The 24120-nt window shown below is 46.0% G+C and overlaps 1 protein-coding gene across 2 annotated transcripts in view; it reads right to left on the bottom strand.

The window, feature by feature from the left end:
- ahrra (aryl-hydrocarbon receptor repressor a) overlaps nucleotides 1–24120 on the bottom strand; it is a 210339-nt gene that overhangs the window by 30993 nt on the left and 155226 nt on the right. For both annotated transcript variants that reach the window (XM_078539415.1, XM_078539416.1), the window contains one exon: nucleotides 469–558. In XM_078539415.1, the coding sequence (XP_078395541.1) occupies nucleotides 469–558 (90 nt within the window). The remainder of the gene's footprint in view (nucleotides 1–468; nucleotides 559–24120) is intronic.

Genomic DNA, 24120 nt, shown 5'->3' with positions numbered 1-24120 from the left:
AAACTAGTCAATCACCATTGCTCTCTGCTTCCTGTCTCTTAGCTAATTTCATATGTGCGTAGCCACAGCCTGTTTAATCCCATGGGCTTCAAAATTTCCAATAAGTCTATTTTATGGCACAATCTTCAAACATGAGCAACTTTCTTGTAAAAAAAAACATTTTGCTTCATTTTATTTTCCCATTCCCTAGCTCTGTAGATGTCTCTTATCCCGAGGGTGTGCACACAGGTTGAACTCAGGACTGTCCATGCTCTTTTTGGGCCAACTGAAAAGGCAGCAATTTGGGATGATTCTCTCTCGATTTTGCTCATGCCCTTGTGGAGACGTGTTTGGTCCTCGGCCCATGTGCCTTGGTCCCAAAACCAGGAACACAAGGAATGGAAAGGTCATTGGTTTGAAACTCAACACAAAAAGAATGGTATCACTCACAAAAATGTCATAGAATGTTCCAGGATAGTGGCTCCCTACCTGATGAAATCCCAGGTAATCGATGATTGTGGGAGATGCGTAAAATATCATTCCATCTGCACTCACTAGAAGTATGAACCCATCCAGTGCCTGAAGAAAAAGAAAGCAAACTAGTTTAGTGCGATATTAAAAGTATTGTCAATGCTGTGCCTTCAACTGCACAGGGACAAAGTTCTGGAACTTGCTCATTAAACCTCTCTGCCTCTTTCCTTCTTTCTGTAGTTCTTTAAAACTTACCTCTTGGACCAAGCATTTGACCTAAGATCTCCTCCTTCGGTTTGGCATAGCATAGATCAGAAAGCCAGAGCTGTAAATCAAGCAATGTTTTCCCTGGGGCTCAGGTGTTTCAGTACTCTAATGGATTCCTGGGCTCTCAACCAAGCTTCATTATGCACTCTTGGGTGAGAGTACTGCGAATTATTTCTGGGGCTGGATTTAACCCTGTTTGGTGGTGGGCAGGAGTCTGACCCAGAAGTGTGTGGATTGCCAACTCCCACTCCCACCCTTGAAAGACTTGGATAATGTTTGCAGTGACCAATTAATGACAGCCCAGCAGGAAGGCGGCCAACAACATGCAGGAAGGGTGGACCATGTGCCTAATCAGTGATCGGAAGGCGGGAAGTCAAGGGACAGAGTGGGCAGGCCATGAACCAGAAGTCGGTCACAGCCACCCATTTGAAGACATGATTGTAGCACAGCACCATCATTACAATTATTCTCTTTATTTGTGGGAGAAGGGGGGACACAACATCTGAGAGAGGAAGGTGGTATACAAAACCTAATCATCCTGATATCCATTGAAGTGGAGTTCTGGAGACGGTTGCCAACAAATAGAGCCAAGCATTGGTTAAGGTGAGGTTGGCAGAAGGCCCCAGGATGGTGAGATTCCAAGGGCATATTTCTATACTTCCTGCAAACAGGGCTGAAGGGGCTGGGCTGGGGAGGGTGTTGGAAACTGGGGAAAACGGAGGAGAAATGTAGCATTGATGGTTTTTGACTTTGGAGGCTTGCAGAATTTGTGTAAGAAGGTGTGTTTCTATATTGAAGAGTCTAATGTTCAAACATTGATTAATATCTCCCAATGGTTGCAGTGTTTGCTTCAAGGAAACGTGTCTCAGCAAACTCACCTCAAAAGATAAAAAAGTCCCTAATTCTCCTTTTTCTGCCTCCCAACAGGTTCAATATCGGCCCGATGGCCTGCTCAACATTGGCCCTAGTCAATGTGTGGCTAACATTAGACCTCCTTTTAGACTCTGTCCTTGGATTCCTTACTGGTGTCTTCAGCCATCTCTTTAAAGGGTATCCTTTATCGCCAAGCAGCTAGCGATCCAAACGCTCTGGGTCAGAGAACATCCCTGGCACCTGGGAGTGTCTAAGGATGAATGCACATGGCTAACGTGCACAAACCTGCATTATTTGTTGATTATGATCGCACACAATCTGCACATTAATGGAGTGATATCCCTTCCTGTTTATAAATGCTCCTGGCTGTCCAGATAAAGCTTTCATTGCAACATGGGTGCAATCAATTACCCCTTGAACCTATGGAAATCCAGCCATGACTGCAAAGCCTCTGGCTCTTTCTGCTTAACTGACGTTGTCACGTGTAAAGGAGGTGTACTGATGGGAACACCTGAACACAGCATCTGGGAAAACCTTAATGCAGTGATGGGCCGTACGCTGAGTAACCCCACTAAGATCTCCACATGCTGCCTGCAATGACCCCAAGACAAGGAAGTTCAGTGCCACAGTTGAAGGCCGCAGGCTTCGGATGCCCACCCGCACAATTGGAGGCTATCTCCCGGGAATGCTTGTTACAAAGGGATGTGATTGTCTCCCTTGATAGACACAGGCTTCAGAGGCACTGTCATTCTGACACCTGCAGGTATGACATCCTGACCCTGTAAATCCAGTTAGCAGGGTAGTGACTTTGCCTACCTCTGCCTACCTGATATTGCTCTTTGGCCTCTGCAGCCCCTTGCTCCACAGCAGGTTGCCCACCTTGCTGGACCTCATGACACACCTGTTCCTGGCCAGCAGCCCTCCTCCATCTCCTTCTCCTCCTCTCCTCCTCCCTGGAGGAGGTTCCTCCAACAGGATGGATAATTCCCATTGGGAAGAGTGACTTACACACATTACGCACAAATGTTGAAGTGCTCAATGTTGATTGGAGCACTTCCTTTTTTGAGCCCTTCCCTGAGGAAATGCCCTAAATGGAGGTTGAAATGTCATGAAAAACAAAATTACCAACACTAGCCAAGTCTTCCAGCTTCAGCAGCAGACTCTTCTACTAAAGTCAGCCAAAACCACTTGCAGCCTTTATATCCACCTTTTCAACAGTTCCTGAAAAAGGAATGTCCCTCCCACTGACTGTGTTTCCCCCTGCACCCACTGCATTATGGCATGGGCAATGTTTTATTACAGTCAATTGGCTTGTAAGCAAGCTTAAACACTTCTTAATGAGGTCTTTAAAAACAACGGGCGGACTGCTGATCTCAGGACCTGGCCTGCTATATTATGGCATAAAAGCAGAAAGTGTTGGAAAAACTCAGCAGGTCTGGCAGCATCTGTGGAGGGAGAAACAGAGTTAACATTTTGAGTCTGTATGACTCTTCTTCAGAGCTAAAGAAAAGTCACACAGACCGAAACGTTAACTCTGTTTCTCCCTCCACAGATGCTGCCAGGCCTGCTGAGTTTTTCCAGCATTTTGTGTTTTTATTTCAGATTTCCAGCATCCGCGTTATTTTGCTTTTATCTCACTGTATTGTGGTAGACTGGCGTGATGATGTCAGGTTCGCGACCTGTAGTGATTATGGTTTTGTTAAATGTTGGTCCGTATCTTTAAGAATAGTCCTGTGATGTAAGATCACAGGATCTGTGTAAACCAATGTGTTTGCAGTGCAGGCTACCTCCACAGTCAGTGCAGAGATAGAGATGGAGATGAAAGCGCATGGGTAATTGCTGCTGGCTATATTGTAAATAAACCTAATGTTTCCACTTAGAATGTTGTCTGCAGTTCAACTCTATTATAAATAGGTGACAAGGCCACACTACAACAAACTGGCGACGAGGATAAATCGAGATAAATCGGAATCGATACTGTATCTTGCCTAGCGATCGTGAGTATCAGCGTCCATTTAAAATAACAGAAGATAGACTCACTCAAAATGCCGCAATTTGGTAGAAGCGATTCCTTTGAGCCAGCTACAGACAATTGATTTCAGTATATAGAATGCCTCGCGTTCTTCTTTCAAGTGAATGAAATCACGGGGGAAGAGGCAAGTGGTCCTCTTGAGTAATTGTGGGATTGATTCAAAGTTTGACGGCACCCAGCGCCTCAGATTTGAAGAATTTCGGAGAATTGGTGGACCTCGTGAAGGGATATTTTCAACCCAAGCCCTCAGTCATGATACAGGGGTTCCAGTTCAATTCACAAAATAGAGCTCCGATGAGACGACTGTTAGCTACATGGCGAATTTGAAGCATTTAATGGAGCATTGTGAGTTCGGTGAGACTCTGGCCAGAATTTTCAGCTCGGCGCGAGGGGGCGGGGCCCGCTCACCAAGGGGTAAAATAACGTGGGTTAACATCGGGTGAGCGTCCCAACGTCACCACACGTCATTTAGATTTTCAGTTCGGGGCTGCACGCCCGCCAAACTGTCAAAGGCCTATTAAGGCCTGTTAAAAACTAATTGAACTAATAAACAGAGCTGCCTGGCCACCCTAAAGGTTGGACGGGCAGGCGAAGAGCCCTGGTGGTCTTCGCATTTTTCATGGAACCTCATCCATGGGTGGGATGAGGTTTCATGAAGTGTTTAAAAATTGAATAAAAATTTTAAAAAAACAATTAATTGACATGTCCCAGCTTATGTGACACTGTCACATGAGGGGACGTGTTTTAAAATGTTTTAATTTCTTTACTTAGATGTTTAAAACTTAAGCTAATCTCCCTGAGGCACCTCTGTGCTTCAGGGAGATTTCTGCACTCTTTCACGCGCATGCGCGAAAGAGCGCAGGCCCCGACTCAGGGAACACCCCTCCCTGCCCTCACAGGGAGTGCTCAGCGCTTCCAGATGTGCGTCATGCTAGATGGGCCTTAACTGACCCGCCCACGTAAAATGGTGACGCGGACCTGATCGGGGGCGCCTGCTCCCGCACAAGCCCCTGACAGGGGGAAAATTCTCCCCTCTGAACGACATGCTCAGAGATTGTTTAGTGTGTGGTGTGAAACAAGACGCTATTCAGAGAAGATTGCTGGCTGAAGTGATTCTGGATTTTAAGAAGGCATTAGAAATAGCGCTGGCCATGGAAAGCGCTGTAAGAGATTCACAAGCAATACAAGGTGCCCAAAATAGCGCCGTACTCCAAATCGGGCAAGAACAGTCAGTCAAAACCGGCACAAAAAAGTGAGACTCCGCCATGTATGTGGCTAACTGAAAAATTAGAAGAAATAATTTAGCAGCTAAATCGAAAGACCACATTAATTGATGTGAAAACAATCAGTCTTTTAGCAATTGGCAGTTTGGAAAAGTAGAATGTTACTTTTGTCACAGTAGTGGACATATAATGAGACAGTGCAAAGAGAGATTTAAACACACTTGCAAACAACAGAAAAAGCCCAATGAAATCTACAGTGTAGAAGAGCCTGAAACAACAAATTCTGACATTTATGCATTGTTTAACATGAAAGTTGGGAAGAGAGAGACAATATTTGTTACAATACAAGTGAATGAGGTAAAAATGGATGTAGACATGGGAGCTTCCACTACTGTAATTGGAGAACACACCCTCAGATATTTAAATAATGGTGAACATCAATTAAATTTGGAACAAACATCGGCCAAGTTGAAAATGTACGCAGGCAAAGAAATCCAAGTAAAAGGTATCAGCAGAGTAATTGTCTATTATAGAAATCAATCGGCACAGCTACCAGTGATGGTATTGAGAGGCAGAGGACCAAGCTTTCTACGGTAAAACTGGTTAAGAGAAATCAACCTTGATTGGGCAGTGAGATTTCAAAAGGAAGCTGGAAGAGTTCATGTCTTGAAAAAGGAACAAGGCAAAGTGTGGCAGAAAGAGCCTGGAGAGTCCAAGGACCACAACAGGATGAAAAAGCTATGGGTAAGGACTCAACAACCTGAAGAAATGCAGCCTATCTCAAACAAAAACATGGAAGAACAGCAGAAGAAACTCAAGGAGCCTCTGTTGAATGACAGAGTTCAAGACAAAGTGAGTAACCTTTGTAAGGAAACTGAAAATCTGTTGAAAGACCTTCACACACTACAAAATTCCCTCAGGTCAAAGTCTGTGCCTCTGGAACAGAATGAAGAGAAACAGAAAGAATTCAGCACCTCTCTGAACAAACTGAAGAACCATTTGACAAAGAAGACACATTAATGTTCAAGTTTCCAAGAGGCAGCCAACAAATACAAAAAAGAGACAGAAGAGCTGAAGAATCAGCTAAATGAAGTCAAAGAGACTTTGAAAACAAAAATCGGAGAGCATTCCAAGAGGCAAGCAGATAATGAAGTTTTGGGAGACTCAGCTGCTGAACTAAGACAAGTTGAAATTTCACCTGAGAGAAGCCTGGCAGACAGTGAAGTCAAAATGAAGGTTGATGCTAAACTTTGTGGTAGGAAGAAGAAGACAAAAAGGAAGAAGTTTCCGAAAAGGCACCTATAAAGATTTGAAGGAGGCAATAAACAAATTATTGAACTACCTTGACATCATTCCAGTCTCTCACAATGGTTTGCTGGATGATGATGCTGAAGATAAAATCAAAGAGGTACAAATTACTTCCAAGGCCTTATCTGGAAAGAATTCTAGATGCTATAGACAAACATGAAGAAGTTAACAGGTGATTCGTTGGAGTCCAAGCCTGCACGCTTTCTTTTTCACTACTGAATGACTCCCCCATACGACGACAGGAGCAATACCTTCAGAATTGTTAATGAGACACCGTCTTAAGACAGGACTGAGACTAATATTTCCAAATTTGGCAGGGAAGGTGGAGAAGAGTCAAGGAAACCAAAAAGCTATGCATGACTTGCATAGTTGTGAGGGACAATTTACTGGTGGAGAAGCAGTGTATGTAAAGAATTTCGGTGGAGGACCGAAGTGGTTACTGGGTAAAGTAAGGTCAGTGACCAGACCATTATCATACCATGTGGAAGTGGAAGGCCGGATCACCTGCAAGCATGTGGACCATTTAAGAAAAAGAGAGATTGCACAAGAAAATATGGTTCCACCTGTAACCATTACTGAACTAGTGTTTACTGTTGAAGATGCTCAACCAAGGACTGACTTGTCTGATGTCTCTTTCAGAGTGGAAGACACTGAACTGCAAGTTCCCACCGTGGTACCTAATGCTCATGCAGTTCCAGAGAATGTGGTTGCTGAAAAAGAATCTGAAATTATGGAGCTGCGACATTCCACACAAATCAAGAAGGCGCCTGAAAGACTGAACTTGTAAATTTCAGCACCTGTGCAAATATTATAATGTCATGAGATAAATATACTTGTAAATACAATATGTACAGCAAGGTTAAAGGGGGAGGAATGTAGTAATTTTGGTTTTGTTAAATGTTGGACTGTATCTTTAAGAATAGTCCTGTGATGTAAGATCACCTGATCTGTGTAAACCAATGTGTTAGCAGCGCGGGCTACCTCCACAGTCAGTGTAGAGATAAAGATGAAGATGAAAGCACACGCGTAGTTGCTGTTGGCTATATTGTAAATAAACTTAATTTTTTCCACTTAGAATGTTGTCTGCAGTTCAACTGGATTACATATAGATGACAAGGCCACACTACCACACGACCCAACATCATGACACTGAATTTTATGCTTGTGTGGGTCAGCACTGGTCCTGATCTCAAGATGTAAAATTGAGCCCCTGGTCTCCAAGGACTAAATTCCCAGAAAGGATCACACAAGCTGGAATTATGTATGTCCTGGAATTTAGATGTTTAAGAGGTGATCTCATTGAAGTTTTCAATATATCAAAGGGAACAGAGAGGGTAGGTAGAGAGATTGTTGTTGTCACATGAACTGACCTCTACCTTGCAGAGGCTGAATGCCAACTCTCCAACACTTCCTTCTACCTCCCCCTGGACCATGGCCGCACCACTGAACATCAAGCCATTGTTTCCAGGACTGTCACTGACTTCATCTCCTTTGGTGAGCTTCACTCCACAGCTTCTCACTTCATGGTTCTCAACCCTGTACAGCTCGCTTCTACCTCCTTCCCAAGATCCATAAACTGTCCTGGTAGAACTATAATTTCAGCCTGTTCCTGTCCCAGTTAACTAATTTCTTCCTACCTTGACTCTATTTTTTCTCTCTTTGTCCAGTCTCTCCCTACTTAATCCATGACTGCACTGATGACTTCCATCACTTAAACAGTTTCCAATTTATTGGCCTTAACTGCTACCTCTGCACCACGGCTGGCCAATCTCTCTACACCTCCATCCCCCAGGACAGTCCGAGGGCTCTCTCCTTCTTCCTTGAATGGAGGCCCAAGCAGGTTCCATCAACCACCACCCTCCTCTGCCTGGTTGAACTAGTTCTCTCATTGAACAATTTCTCTTTTAACTCATCTCACCTTATCCAGATAAAAGATGTTGCCATGGGTACCCACATGAATCCTAGCTATGCCTGTCATTTATTGGGATATGTGTAACATTCCTTGTTCCAGACCTCCTTGTGCCTCCTCCCTCAACTCTTTTTCTGGTACTTTGATGACTGTATTGGTGTTGTGTCCTGCTCTCACCCTGAATTGGAAAACTTCATCAACTTTCCTTCCAGTTTCCACACTTCTCTCAGTTTCACATAGTCCATCTCTGGCTCTTCCCTTCCTTTCCTTGCCTTCTCTGTCTCCATTTCTGGTGATAGACAATCAGCTAATACTCATTACAAGCCCACTGACTCCCACAGCTACCTCGACTACACTTCCCCACACCCCAAATCCTGTGAAAATTTCATTTCATTCTCCCAGCTCTTTCATCTCTGTTGCATCTGTCCCGATGATGCAACCTCCCACACCAGTGCTTCCGAAATATCACCCTTTTTTCCTCAACCAAGAATTCCTCCCCCACCGTGTTTGACAGGGTCCTCGACCATGTCCGCCACATTTCCCACAGTTCTGCTCTCACCCCTTCCCCTCCCTCCTAGAACCATGATAGGATTGTCCTTGTCCTCATCTTCCACCACACCAGCCTCCATACTCAATGGATCATTTCCCACCAATTCTGCCACCACCAAACACATCTTTCCCTCCCTTTTCAGCATTCCAATGAGACCATTCCCTCCGTGGTAGCTTGCTCCACTCCTCAATCATCCCTAATACTCCATCCCCATCCTATGACACCTTTCCAAGCACAGGAGATGTAACACCTGTCCTTTTACCTTCTTTACCTCCTCTCTCCTCACCATCCAAGGCTCTGAACTTCCAGGTGAATCCACAATTTACATGTACTTCTTTCAATTTAGTATATTGTATTCGCTGCTCACAATGCGGTCTCCTCTACATTGGGAAGATCAGTTGCAGACACAGTAACCATTTTGCAGAACACCTCTGTTCAGTCCACAAATATATCGAACTTCCTGTGGCCTGTCATTTAATTCTCCACCTTGCTCTCATGCTGACATCTCTGTCTTTGGCCTACTGCCCTGTTCCAGTGAAGCTTAATACAAGCTTGAGGAACAACACCTCATCTTTTGAATAGGCACTTTACAGCCTTCTGGACTCAATATTGAGTTCAACAATTTCAAAGTGAAACCCTGTTTTGTTTCCTTTTCTTTGCATGTTTTGGTTTTTCTCTTTTTTTTGTTTTATTTTTGCTTTCAGATGGCTAGCATACCTGCTCTAGGCATATCTTTGTTTCTTTTGTTGTCCCATCAACCATTCCCTTTGGCCCAGTAAGACTAACTGTTATATCATTCAATCTCTCTTGTCTTCCAACCTACCACAGGCCTTCTTTTTTTCCTCGTCCCACCCACCCCTAGCTCAAAACCTATTACATCTCTAACTTTTCCCAATTCTGACAAAAGATCCTTGACCTGAAACGTTAATTCTGTTTCCCTCTCCACAGATTCTGCCTGAGCTACTGAGTGTTTTCAGCATTTCCTGTTTTTATTTTAGATTTGCAGTATTCTGCTTTCAGATGAGAGGGATACTATTTTCATTGGTAGGGGAGTCTAGGACCAGGTGGCATCGTCGAAAAGTTAGAGCCAGACCCAGAGTGAAGTTAGGAATCACTTCTTCACAAAAAGGGTGGTGGAAGTTTGGAACTCTCTTCTGCAAATGGCATTTGATGCTAGGTCAATTGTTCATTTTAAAACCTAGATTGATAGATTTTTGTTAACCAAAGGGCTATGGGGCAAAGGCGGGTATATGGAGTTAGGTTTGAGATCAGCTGTGGTCTAATAGAATAGCAGAACAGGCTCAAGGAGCTAAATTGTCTACACCTATTCCTATGTTCCATGTGGTGAAAGTGCTCCCACAGTGCTTTTACATCAGGAGTTCCAGGATTTTGACCCAGGCACTGGCACATTTTGATAGACAATAACCAGCTGGAAATATCGCTGCTCTTCTCCACAACCTAAATAGTCTCTTGACCAGTGGGCATCTTATCAGAAGCTCAGGAAACCACAAATTGGCTATAGGCCAAAGCTGCACTACTACAAGGTGTGCTTACACTGTTACACAAAACAGAATATTCTCAATCCAAATGTTCACATCAGTTTGACTCAGTGGTAGCACTCTCAGCCCTGTGTCAGAAAGTTGTAAGTTCAAGTTCCACTTCAGAGACTTGAGCACAAAATCTAGGCGGACACTTCCGCCGTTGTACTCTGGGACGACTGCAGTATTAGAGGTGATGTCCTTTGACTGATTTGTTAAACTGAGACCCTGCCTGCCCTCTCAGGTGGAGATAAAGATCGCACAGCACAATTTTGAAGAAGAGATGTGGTGTTCTGTACTTTCCAGGCCAACATTTATCCCTCAACCAACATTAATAAAACAAATGATCTGATCATTATCTTGTTGCTATTTGTGGGAGCTTACTGTGAACAAAATGGCTGCCATATTTCTGCACATAATAGAGTGATCACACTATACTTCATTGGCCATAAAGCACTTTGGAATGCTCTATTGCCATGAAAAGTGCTATATAAATGCAAGTTCTTTCTTTATCACTAGATTGACAAAGCTCAGGCCAGTAGCTAGCTGGCAGTGCCTATCCTGTAGGAGTTTTATTCTGTTTGCCAGAAATCTGGCTCCTGGAAACAGGCTACTGATACCTTAACACTTAAATCAATTCTTAACAATGCATCACATGCAAAAATACTAAAACCACTCTTTAGTAAATTTTCTATTCTATCGACCACGAATATCTAGGCGTGAGACAACACAAGATCCACAGCACTATTTATCAGAGGCTAAGGTATTTCTATCTAGAACAAATGAACAAAATTGCCAGTCTAGCAGGAATTTCAAAAATTATTTTATCCCCAGCCCCCTAAACATGCTTTATAGAAACTAAGATTGTTATATTAAGTCATATACAAATATTTCTATAGTGTTGAATTCTGTAGTATTGTAGACCTGTGTTGGGAGGAGTCATTGCTTAGTCAAACTGACCCTTGCCTACACCCTGATGAAAATCAGAGATAATTTTTTGCATAGTTTAATAATACATTACTTTAGCAACTCGGCCTAAAGCCATGTTTCTACAACAGGGCGTCTAAATTTGGTGCCTGTTTTTTCACACACTGGTATGAATCCAAATTCAAACCACATGCCTGAAAGTCATATTTTAAGGGAGGAATGAATCAGGATTATAATTAGAGAATGTGAAGACTGAAATTCTCTCACATCTCACTAAAATGAGCAGTGTTCAAAATTTACTGATCTTAATAACTGACGAGAGACCATTTCTCAGCAAACTCATAAAAAATATGCTTAGTTTTAATTCCATAGAATTATTAAAAATGTGTAGCACAGAACCAGATCATTCAGCCCAACAGATCTACGCCAATGATTTTTACCCAACATGAGCTTCTTCCTGCCCTCTTCGTCTAAGTCTATCAGCATTACCTATTCCTTGCTCCCTTATGTGTTTATTTAGCTTCCCCTTAAATACATCTATGTTAGTCGCCTCACCTACTCCTTGTGGTAGTGAGTTCCACAATCTAACCACCCTCTGAATGAGAAAGGTTTCCCTGAATTCTCTATCCGAGTTATTGGTGATGACCTTACATTTACAGCCCCTAGTTTTGGTCTGCCCCACCGGTGGAATCACCTGTTTTATCTACATCCTGTCAAACCCTTTCAAAATCTTAAAGAATTCCATCAGGTAACCCTCTCAGCCTTCACTTTACTAGAAAAAAAAGAGCCCAGCCTGTTTAATCATTCCTATATCCTCTCAGTTCTGGTATTATACTTTTCAATTTTTTTTTGCACCTTCTCTAGTCATTCTCTATCCTTTTTATAAGGTAGAGACTAATACTGTGTACAGTACTACATGGGCAGAATTTTACGGCCCTGTTTCAGCAGGGATGGGGCCATAAAATGCGGCGGGCCATTATAAACCCCATTGACGACAGTGGGGACGTAAAATCCCGCTGTTGTAAAATTCTGCCCCATGTGTGGTCTAACTAAGGTTCTATCCAAGTTTAATATTACATAACCACAGCCACATAGGTGCACTCCCACAACAAGGTTTGTATTTTATTACCATGGGCAGAAATTTTCGCTTGGCGGATGGGCTTGAGCCCGACCCGCTCGAGCGTGAAATGATGCGCATTTACGTCGGCCGAGCATGCAGACATCAATGTGCAGTCCCACGATAGTTCAGTCAGCGGGCGTGAGCTGGAGTCGACAGCGTGCCCACCGACAATTAAAAGGCCTGTCAAGGCCATTAAATAATCAATTCACTTAAATTTTTTTCTGCCTGTCCAACCTAACGGTTGGCGGGCAGGCGAAAAGGCCAAGCGGCCTTTGCATTGTTTTGGAAACCTCATCCACAGGCAGGATGAGGTTTCTAAAAACAAATAAAATAAAAGTTTTAAAATTGAATTAATAACATGTCCCTGCTCATATGACAGAGTCACATGAGGGGACATGTTTTATTACATTTTTATTTTCTTTTTTAAACAATGCTTCATCCCCCTGAGGCAGCTCTGTGCCTCAGGGAGATTATGGAGCGCTCACTTGCACACGTGCGCAAAGTTCACGTTCGGCCCGCCTGCCCACTCGGCACCCCCACCCCTTCCCGCCCCACACAGGCAGCGCTCAGTGTTGCTGCTCGCATGTCACACTGGGCAGGCCTTAATTGGCCGGCCAGCGTGAAATCGTGGTCTGGTCCCGATTGCGGGCGGTGGTCAGCTTTCCTACTGCCCCCGCCTGCCCCTACTGAGCCCGCCCGCCAAGGGCAAAATTCTGTCCCATGTCATGTTAAAGGATGAGTAGAACCATTATAGCCCAGACTATTTACTCCCATCGGGACCCATGTTACTTTTCATTTACTAATTGCAAGTCGGCTGATTTCAACTAGACCCTCTGCCACATCCTCTTTCAGTTTGTAAGAGAATTTGAACCTGACACCAAATGTGGTTTGCAGCTTAATCCTTTTAATCTATTCGACCACGTCTTTACATACTGAATGTCTCAAAGCAGTGGTTACAATTAAAAATGAATGTAACTGCCCTGCTTTTTCCCTGGGTAGAGATATAACTTTCATCAAATCTTTTGTTTTCATTCCTCCCTACAAATTGTATAGGAAAGCTCAAGGTCTTTATTGGCCTCTACTCACTTGCACAACCTTGTTGATTCATTATATATTGATAACAGTTATAATAAACAAGAACTCCCAAAATGAGGTAGTTTCTACAAAACACCAGAAGTGTTTTTACCATTTACCATTAAGCATGTAGCTAACCACCTTGACTTTATTGTCCTGTTTCCTATCTCAAGACTATCTGGACCATATCAAGTCATATTGTATTGATGGTATCAAAGCACGAATCTAATATCTTGCAACTCCACAGCACATTCATCTCCTCGCACACCATGGTCTGGGACCCCAAAGTCTTCTCCTGTGTAAAATAGAAACTTGCTTGCATTTTCTGATCCCATAAAGGGGATTCATTGCTCAAGATTCTTTCATCGCTACACAAGGAATGCTAAATGCACGTTAGGAAGCTACTATCCGCAAGTGTTGAACCTAAACTCCCTGGGCTGGATTTTGTCACCCTGGCATTGGAAAAACCCACATTGGAGGCAGGGGTTATCAGAAATCTGAAGTTGCAACCTGAACCATGCCTTCCATCATTTTGACTGCTGTGGGAAACGTGGAAGGTTGTGACATGATGTGCATGCAAACTGATGTCAGGACTACCATATTGCTGCCTATCTCAATGTGGTATTTAACAGAGTTTGAGATTTTCAGTGAAGCGGGGGTAGGGGGTGGTGGGGTTCTGAAGCTTGTGTGAACCATGTCAGGTCAGGGGGGTTGTGAACCACTGGGGGGGCATCTATTCTGGATTCTGGAACCTTTTGGCAGATAGATTTAAAAGTTGCCAACTTCACATGTCATTGTCAGATGATCATTTAAGCATATGTTTAACACAGTGATTGATAATAAGGCTTTGTTCTTAAAAGGTAAGTGAGCATTAAATTGACCAGCATTGTGAAAGTTTTCAGATGCATTAGAGCACTTTCCCCAGTGGAAGAGATGGTGGCATGGTGGTAATTTCACTGGACTAGCAATCCAGTCGCCCAGCGTAATGCTCTGGGACTATGGGTAGAATTTTCCCCACATCAGGGGGTTGTGTGGGTGCGGGCACAGGCGGACGCGGAACCGATCAGCGCCCTCGATCGGGTCCGTGCCACCATTTTACATGGACGGGCCAATTAAGGCCCACCCAGCGCTGTGCGCTCCCTGTGCAGGCGGTGGGGGGGAGTGGGGGGGGGGTGGGTGTGGTTCCCTGAGTCGGGAGTGCCTCAGGGAGATTAGTTTTAAGTTTAAACGGTGTAATAAAGCGGTGTAAAAATGTTTATGACATGTCCCCTCATATGAAACTGTCACATGAGTTGGGACATGTGCATTAATTTTAATAAAAATTTTTCTGAAAATTTTAAATCATTCATGAAACCTCATCCCACCCATAGATGAGGTTCCATGAAAAATGCAAAGGCCGCATGGACTCTTTGCCTGCTCACCAACCTTAAAGTTGGATGGGCAGCTTTCTCAATAGCCTTAATTAGTTCATTAATGGCCTTAACATGCCTTTGACAGCTTGGCGGGCACACAGCCAACTCAGCTGCGCGCTCGCCAAGGCATAAAATGATGCGCGGTGCCGTAGGGATGCACACCTGACATTACCTCGCATCATTTTATGCCTCGGCAAGCGGGCCCCGCCGAAGATTCAGCCCTATGAGTTCAAATCCCGCCGACTCCAGACCCAAAGCAATGTAGTTGACTCTTAACCACCTTCCAAAATGGCCTAGCAAGCCACTCAGTTCAACAAATGCTGGCGCTGTTAGTGATGCCCACATGTCATGAAAGAGTTTGAAAAGAAGTGTTAAGATTTTAATATGCCAATTGGACCCTGTGCTTTGATCTTTACATTGATTGACAGCCTAGCCATATCTTCAGTTTTTGAAGCAGTAATATAGATGGCCATCTCCTCTAGTACATCAAAATATTCAACTCTAGAGGCTTTTTTGGCATAATTGTGCAATGAATCTCATTATGAATTTTTGGCTGAGCTCCAAAGCCCACTAATGGATTCAGCTCGGTAGAGGTTAATACAGTTGTCAAGGAGACTGTGAGCTTTGTTTAGAATGACAGTTTTATGCGCTCCTTAGAGGATTATCTTTTGGCCATTTATTTACTTCGACAGTTTGTGACCACGCAAGAGGATTAAGGTTTTTTTCAAGTGGAGTTTGAATGGCTCTGTTTGATTGACAGTTTATGAGCTCCTGAGAAGATTAAGGTTTTTCAAAGATGTTTTTGAATGTCTGTTTGTTTATTTTGACAGTTTCATGAACATCTCAAAGGCTTCTTAATGTTATTATAGGGCTCATGAGTTCTGTCCATACTGAATACTGGGTGAGTGGGCATGGTGGGTGTGGAAGAGGGTGGTTGAGGGGCGGGGGTTAAGGTGATTATCGCTCATGTACAGAAGTGGGCTGGTGTCTCAACAAACAGAGGCAGGCTTTCTAACCTGCCCACCTCAACATCTGCCCACCTCTGTTCTGCCTCAGGCCTGCTTTGGGAGGTGATGGCCTGACTCCATCCTGTCCCCACCATGAAGATAGCATGGGCAGGCACTGCTGGGCAAGAGGTGGGTTCACAATGATGGGAAATCTACTGACTCATGACTCCCGTGTCAAAGGGGAAAATCCGGTCCCTTGTGTGGCTCACAATCCAAGCTGACGCAACAGTGACACTGAGGCTTCAATGTCACAGGCACTGTCTTTTGATGAGACGTTAAATCGCGGCCCTATCTGTCCTCTTGGATGGATTCAAAAGATGCCATAATACTATGTGGAAGAACAGCAGGGGAGTTCTCCCCCAGTGTCCGGACTAATATCATTTTCTCGACTAACTTCACAAATGAAAAAACAATTGATCTTGTCATTTTCTCATTACTGTTTGTGGGAGTTTGCTGTATGCAAACTGCCTTGTTTCCTACATTACAACAGCTACTACACTTTAAAAGTACTTAATCGGCCATGAAGCACTTTGGGATGTCCTGGAGTTGTGAAAGATGCTATAGAAATGCAACTCTTTTCTCGTATAATGTTTACAACTCTGGTTGAAAGTTCCACCAGATAGGTGCCCTACTGCACCCACTCTGCTCAATCAAACAGTCTATTTCTCCAATTTTTTTTATAATTAACAAGTGAAAGTGTTCAACAATATCAAAAAAGCTCTAATATTTTTTAAATGCCTCGTTTGACTTTACCCTCAGGCTGTTTGCAGCATTGGCTGGAATTCTCCGGCTCCATTGGCATTGGGCGTCATGGCGGCCGGTGGGGGGGGGGCTGACAATATGGTGAGAAGGCAAAAAATCAGTTTTGTGCCATTGTGAAACCAGTTTGCGATCATCCGCTCTACCCCCCTGTCAATGGCGGGCTGCATTTCCCACCGCCGCACGTTGGGAATGTCATTTTAATAAATTTGCATGTAATTATAAGGCCTGCTCACTAGAATCCTCCCCACATGTCAAATTTACTGCCTACATCGGCGTGACTTCAGAACGGCGTGCTTGACGACTGCCTTTGAAAGGCGTGCACCTGGCGATCTGAACTTCAAGGAGAACTCGGAGGCGAGTGCACACGACCTTGCGCAGTGCTCATGGGCATCACCCATTGGACATCAAGGAAGAGGCGCTGCACATTCGCAGGGGGCATAGGAAGTCGATTTTTCCCGGATGGGTTTCAGTTCGGTCCCAGGTCAAGGGCTCCAGTGCAGGTCAGGCCATGGGGGTTGGGTGGGGGGCAAGGCAGCACACACTGAAGGAAATGCTCAAGCAAATGCTGGAGAGATGGGGAGCAAGGCAGCTCAGACTGAAGGAAACATTCCAACACATGCCGGATGGGTAGGGGGAGGCGGGAGGCGAGGGAAGCAGCCATGCACTAGGAATAGCTTGTCAAAATTGAGCATTCTTCCACAGCTGAGATCATTCAGCTGCAGCTCCATTGACATGCTTGGGGTTAGGCCTCTGAAGCTTTTCTGCCCACTCAAGCAACGCAAAAGCAGGAAAGTGCCACCAAATGCTCCAGAATTATTCACCCCTGAGGCGCAGACTGCAAATTAATGTGCGTTTTAGGGAGCAGCAGAGCAATTGTCCAACTGGGCGAGTTGTAGGATCCCCTTGCGAGAGGTGGATATGCCACAGTCACTGGTGGAGGAGCTCACAGCCCCTTGCAGTGTCTTTATTAAGGTTTGGACCAGTATCCATCATGGTTTAAGCTAAGAGTGCAGCCTTCCAGTACAGGTTAGGAGAATGCCTGCGCCTGAGCTGAGAGCACAGCATGCAGTCCAGTGGCTGAAGCTATGACTAATCGGTCAAGTGGAGTGGTGCGGAGGTGAGTGTGCTTTCGCACAGCCAATGAGCACACTACACACTGGCCATCCAATTGGTGGCCAACACTCTCCTGCATGCGTGAAGGGCCCTTCAGACTTAACCAAGAGGCGTTCTTAGTACACCCATGCTAACCCACATGTCTTTCTCTTTGATCCTGCAGAAGGAGAACATCAAGATCATTAAGCCTGGTGATTTAGCAGGGAGCCTCATGGCTTACAGAAGCCTGAGAAGAAGAAGAGAGCAGCAGAGGCACCTCAGCAACGGGAGTAGCACCTCCCTCAAGATGAAAGGGTGGCAGGGCCTACTGCGCATGGGGCCTGCTGTGAGCCGTCGCTGGTAGAAACTTCACTAGACCCAGGATCTATAGGCAGCGCCTGTCATTCCTGCAGATGACTGAGAACCAGTGTCGCCGAAGACTGCACATGTCTAGAGAACTGGTCGGTCACCTGCTGCAGGATTTGGCACCATGGAGACATGGAGGGCAGGGCAACCATGGCCAGTGGCTGTGAAAGTGACTGCAGCACTCAATTTTTACACCAGTGGCTCCTTCCAGGTATCCACAAGTGATGTCTATGGGATCTCACAATCCTCCATGCACAAGTGTATCCAGGAGGTCGCAGACGCCATCTTTGTGAAGGCAAAGAACTTTGTGCATTTCGTCCAGGATCAGGAAAGCCAGGAAGCAAGAGCACTGGGATTTGTGCAGATCTCTGGTTTCCCACAGGTGCAGGGTGCCATCGACTGCACTCACATGGCGCTTAGATCTCTGTGGCAACAAGCAGTCAAATATGTCAACTGCAAGAAATTGTACACACTGAATTTTCAGCTGGTGTGCGACCACCATAAACGCATCCTACACGTCTGCACATGATTCCCAGAGAGCGTCCATGACTGCTACATCCTTAGCAGGTCTCAGATCCCTGACATCTTCCAGGGTCCAGAGAGGCTGAAGGTTTGGCTCCTCGGGGACAAGGGCTACCCACAGAGGATGTGGCTGATGATGCTCCTGTGGCAACCTCAGACTGCAGCAGGGCAACGGTATAACAAGGCTCATGCTGCAACCCGGACTTCGGTGGAGCAAATGATAGGCATATTGAAAATGAGGTTCTGGTGCCTCGACAGGTCTGGTGGAGCACTGCAATACAACCTCCAGAGAGTGTCATGCATCATCGCAGCTTGCTGCGCACTCCACAACCTGGCGCTGCAACAGGGGAAGGACCTGCCTGAGGAGGAGATGGAGGAGCTGCACATATCCTCCGATGAGGAGGATGTCAGAGGGGATAACGGTGATGAGGTTCTTGAATGCGACGATGCCGGCGATGAGGCCATCGCACTGGCCAGACGAGGCAGGCGCGCTCGGGGGGGCTCGCATAGCTGCAAGATTTGTGGGGGATGATGATGCGATGCAGTGAAGACAGTCCTGACATTCTCACCTTGCATCTATGAACGTTTGGCTCCTGTGTGGCTGATGGCAGTGCACATATCCTCAGTGCTCAGGCTCATCCCATGGAGACGAGTGGAGGCCCTAATAGTCGCTAGATTCCAGGGGGATGATGACAAGATGCAGTGAGGACACTCCATAGATCTTCACATAGCCTCTGTGAATGCCTGACTCCTGTCTGGACGAGGGCAGCTCGCTCTGTGATCAGGGTCAGATCATGAAGACGCAGCCGTGAAACTTTAAATGCACCTGATCCTTTGTCAGCCTTCAGCACCTGACCCCTTCAGGAGCACAGCGTCACTAGTCACAGGTGCTAAAGATACGGGGAACCAGCCCCACCTCAAAGGTGCTGAGAGCACTTAGAAAGAATTGCGGAACTCTATGATGCCTCCCAATAACATTCTGGCAGCAATGACAAGCGCCATCAAAGTGCAGGCATCAATAATGTGTCCAGTGAGTGTGAGGCCGGACCATCAGTTTGGTCTGAAGGTTACACACTGTACAGGGAAGAGGCCCTGGACTGAGATACCTGCCTTTATCTTGTACAGGAACCAAGGTTCTCATCTGAGTAACACAAACACCACTTATCAGAACAAGGAGCCATAGCCAAGGACATTCTTATGAGTTTATTTATAATAGCGAACATTATGTACAAGTGATTAACACCTATGCCCAGACAGTGCAACTACATCTTCTTAACCATCCTAACCCTGTTACTACACCTTGGTGCTTCCAGAATCCACAGCGGAGGTGGAGGCAGCCTGCTGACTGCTACACCTTGTCGGTGATGACCTTGGCGGGCATCCTCTGGAGGGCTGAGACCTGGAGGGCCTCAACGTGCTTTCGAGGTCCTGCTGTGTGGCAGTGGCACTCTCCTCGGCCTGTGGAGCTGGAGCAGCTGGGATCACAGGAAAAGGGGATTCGGGCGGGCCGGACACTCCCAGAGTCACTTGGGTGGATGGCCTTGTCATGTGCACCTGTTGATCCTCCTCCTTTTTGGGTGCCTGAGGCCCCTGGCTGACTCCTTGAGAAGAAGGGGAAGCTGGAGTGATTAAGTTTCCCCGCACCCCTCTTGCGTTGACACAGTTGGAGGCCAACTATGGTGTCAGTGATGGAGTTGAGCCCGCGTAGCAGTGCCAGAACGAAGTCCTGAACCAAGGTCTACATGGCGACCACCATCCTACCAGTGTTGACCTTGGTGCATTGGCATGCCGGCATCATCATCTCAGACTGAAGGTGGACGGACTCCTCCATCGTGCCTTGCAATCTGAGGAGTACAGCAGACATCCCTTCCTGATGTTCTTGAGCTTGCCTTTCAGCTCCAGCAACTGAGGTCTGACAGAGTCCAGAGGCTCCTCATGTGACTCGAACTCAGCAAATTTCTGACCTCCAGCAGTCCTCCAAGTGCCAAAAACCTAGGAAGTCCCTGCCATTGCCTGTTGTGGATCTGACAGTGCGATGTGCTCACCAGATTGTGACTCTGAGGCTCTTCAAGAACTAGGTACCACTGAAGTGTGTGTCTCTGTGCTGGTGGATGGTGTGGGTGAGTGCTGTGACGGGACTTCAATTAGGGTGTCATCAGATTCTTCTTTGGAGATATCTTCGGGGCTTGAATCGAGGACCTGGCTCTTGGACTCCCTTGGCTGCTTTCCAGATGTGCCTGCGAAAGCAAGGAGAGACAATTAGTGCATGGCAGGGATTGTGGGACAGGAAAACCCACACACAGCATCGTTATCTGAGCACCGCCGACCTCTCTGTCAGCATAGGAACGGTCCAGATTGTCGCCGGCCAGCTGGATGACTCTATTTTCAAAATCTGTGAGGACCTTGATGTCGGGCGTTCCTCCACCAGTCTGCAACCTCTCCCTTTTGTTGCGTGCCAGCTTGTCCTTCATGGAGAGAGATGGAGAGAATGTAAGCAGGGCACCTGCCAAGCCAGATGAGAAGTATGCCTGGCATGTGAGGGTGGTGACTGGTGTCATGGATGGGATGATGGCATGCTCTGCAGGGCAGATGAGGGTGTGTCTGAGGGAGTGAATGGTGATGTCCCTTGAACTGGCAGTGAGTGAGAGCCCTGTGGATGTGTGATGGGTTTGTGAGTCTGTGAGTTGAGAGCGATGAGAAGAGTGACTTATCCTGACGGAATGGAGGAGACTGGGTGGCTGTCCTCTTTTGCAGGGTGTTGGCCCTGACCACCACTGCCACCGCCTCCCATGCTGGGTTGGTGACCTTGCTTGCTGCCCTTCGCCCAAAGTGGGGGTAGAGGACTTCACGGCGGGCTTCCACTGTGCCAAGGGAGGCATTGCTGAATTTGGGGGCAGCATGTTTCCTCCCCTTGGCAGCCATGACTTTCCAGCAGCTTCCGATCCCTTAGAGAGAGGTAGCTCTGTGCAGGGACGCCCTTTAAATATGGCGCCCGGATTACTGAAGGCCTGAGGTGACGGCAGGGTGTCCGAATCAGTTGCCGTCCCGCCAGCGATCTGGCATGTTTCCCAGGAATGCATTATTAATGAGCTGGGACGTGCCAGGAATGGGATGGTGATGATGCAAAAACCCGCCATTGCGGTTGGCGGGTAAAAGGTCCTTTTCCCTGCCCCACTACTGCACTTTGTGCAAATCTTGGATGATTCTGCCCATTGTCTAGGCGATTAATTTGTAATTCCTGTAGATTCTGGGAGAATATTATCGTGGCAACATTATTTGTAATGTGGGATGAACCTCAAAGGAAGGGGTGTTTAAATGGCATTTTTGGTGGGGTGGACCTTTTGCCAGAGCACAGTGCTCCCCTCTGGGCAGGATTTTCGGGCTGTCGCATGGCCGTGGTGGGCGGGCCTGGGAGCGCCTGGGAAACGGCCCACCGCCCACGATGGGCCTCCGGCTGCAATTTCACGCTGGCTGGCCAATCAACAGCCAGCCAGCTTGAAAGGCACGATGAAAAGCTCAGGGCTACCGGGGCGGGGGTGGAAGGAGGGCGAGTACTGACGTCAGTGCGGGCGCTGGGGAGCGCGCAATGAAAGCTCCTCGAAGGCAGACAGCTGCCTCAGGGAGCTGAAGAATTTTAAATCCAAACATGAAGATTATGAAATTATGAAGAAAATTTCCCCACTCACTCACCTGAACCTACAGATAATAAAAATTCTGCCCAAACAATTCTTATTTTTAAAAAAATTAATATCAGAAACCTCATCTTGGATGAGGATTCCTCAAAATTGCAAAGGGCGCCAGGCTGATTCGCGTGCCTGCCAACCGTAACATTGGACGGGCAGCGAAAAATCCACGTTAATTGAAACTTTAATGGCCTTAATAGGCCTCTTAATTATCAGCGGGTGTGCTGCTGACTCTAGTACGTGCCCGCCCGACCCAAATATCGCACGAGTGCGCGATGATGTCAGGACGCTCGCCAGGCGTCATTGTGTGCCATTTTACGCCTGATCTGGTCGGGCACCGCCCGCTCGTGGGACATAAAATTCTGCCCTCCCTGTGCTCTGGTTTGACCGCTTTCTCTTTACGGATTCCCTGTAATTTGCCAGGACCCCTGCCTTAATCGTAAATCCAATTCACTTGTTTTATGTTTCCCATTTAACCTTTCCCTAGGGCCTCCCAGTGCCTAGGTGCCTCCCACCTCCTTTGTTTCTTTGCTTCTGTTGGCTGTCAACTGTGGCTCAGTGGTACCTCTCACACCCCGAGTCAAAAGATTTTGCTTTCAAGTCCCATCCCAGGACCTTGAGCACAAACTCTCAGCTAGCACTTCAGTGCCAGTGCTCAGGGAACACAGCACTGTCAGAGGTGTGATCATTTGGATGATATGTTAAAATGAGGCACCAACTGTCCACTCATTTTGACATAAAGGTCACTATTCAAAGAAGAACAGGGGACCTCTTGCTGGTTATCTGGTCAAAAATTATTCCCAAACCTATCCCAATCAAACAGACTATATTGTCATTTATCAGATAACTGTTTGCGGAATCTTACTGTGCACAAATTCCGACATTACAACAGCGATTACAGTTCAAAAACACTTTGTTGGCTGCATAGAACTTTGGGACATGCTGAGATTATGAAAGGTGCTATATAAATACAAGTTCTTCGGTGTTTCTGCAAGAAAAACACCTGGCCTCCTTGTCAGAGGGAACACTCTTAATTCCTGTACCTTTAAGATTAAAAGGGCCAGCACCTGCTTGGGTTGTGTGGTGTCAACATGTAATAGATGCATCTGATAAATGAAGAAAAAAGTTCTTTGAGAATGACATGGAGACAGATGTATCCTGCTTTTTTTCTCTCTCTTTATAAGTAGGACTTGAGCCAGCCAGCCAGAACTTCAAAGTTGTTCCATCAGGGTCAGGACATATTAAAGAAGAACTGTTCCAAACAACATTTCTCTTATTAGGCCTTCCTTTGAATAAAAAGGGGAAAAAATCATTGGCATGGCGGCCCCTGGAGAAATAGTTTCCATAGTAACTCCAGCATAATTATAATGGCCTCCAGTCATTCCCTGCTGTGAACTGCTTTTAAGTCACGCAATTTAGGCACCACATTCCCAGGGTCAATCGGCTTTTGATTTGCCTGGAACCGTTTTCACTTAAGATACTGAGCTGTCGCTCCCGCTACTCATCAATCGATTAACTCAATTTGTTTATGTGAAAGAAACTTGCTAACAGACATCATGTATTAAAAACCCAGAGCAGAATCAATCAGTCACAGGCATGCCATTTTCATGCTAGCACCTTTTTTTTTATAAACGTTTTTGCTTTATCCATTAAAAACTCATTCATTAACCGATCACACAGTGAACTTGAGGCAGCCTGAAAGATTGGTGATTGACTTTACGTTTAACAGTCACAAGTTGCCTGACAGTAACCCTTCCGTTATTAACTGCTCTTTTCTCCTGCACCCCAGCCTACCCACGCCACTGTTTCCATTGTCTTCCTCTCTCCTCCTCTCGCAAAGTTATTGCCTTACTCAGTGTTCTGGTTTCAGGGGCAATGCTCAGGTCTCTTGGCCATGGGGCCATTTCTACGTATGGGTCTAGCACTAGTGAGTGAGTGCTGATAGACTACTTATACACACACACCTTCTAGCAAGAGTCACCGAAAGCCATCAGCAGCAGTGTTA

This window comes from Cetorhinus maximus, chromosome 3 (assembly GCF_964194155.1).
Source record: "Cetorhinus maximus chromosome 3, sCetMax3.hap1.1, whole genome shotgun sequence".
Classification (NCBI taxonomy): Eukaryota; Metazoa; Chordata; class Chondrichthyes; order Lamniformes; family Cetorhinidae; genus Cetorhinus; species Cetorhinus maximus.
This window is presented reverse-complemented; position numbering and strand designations above follow the sequence as displayed.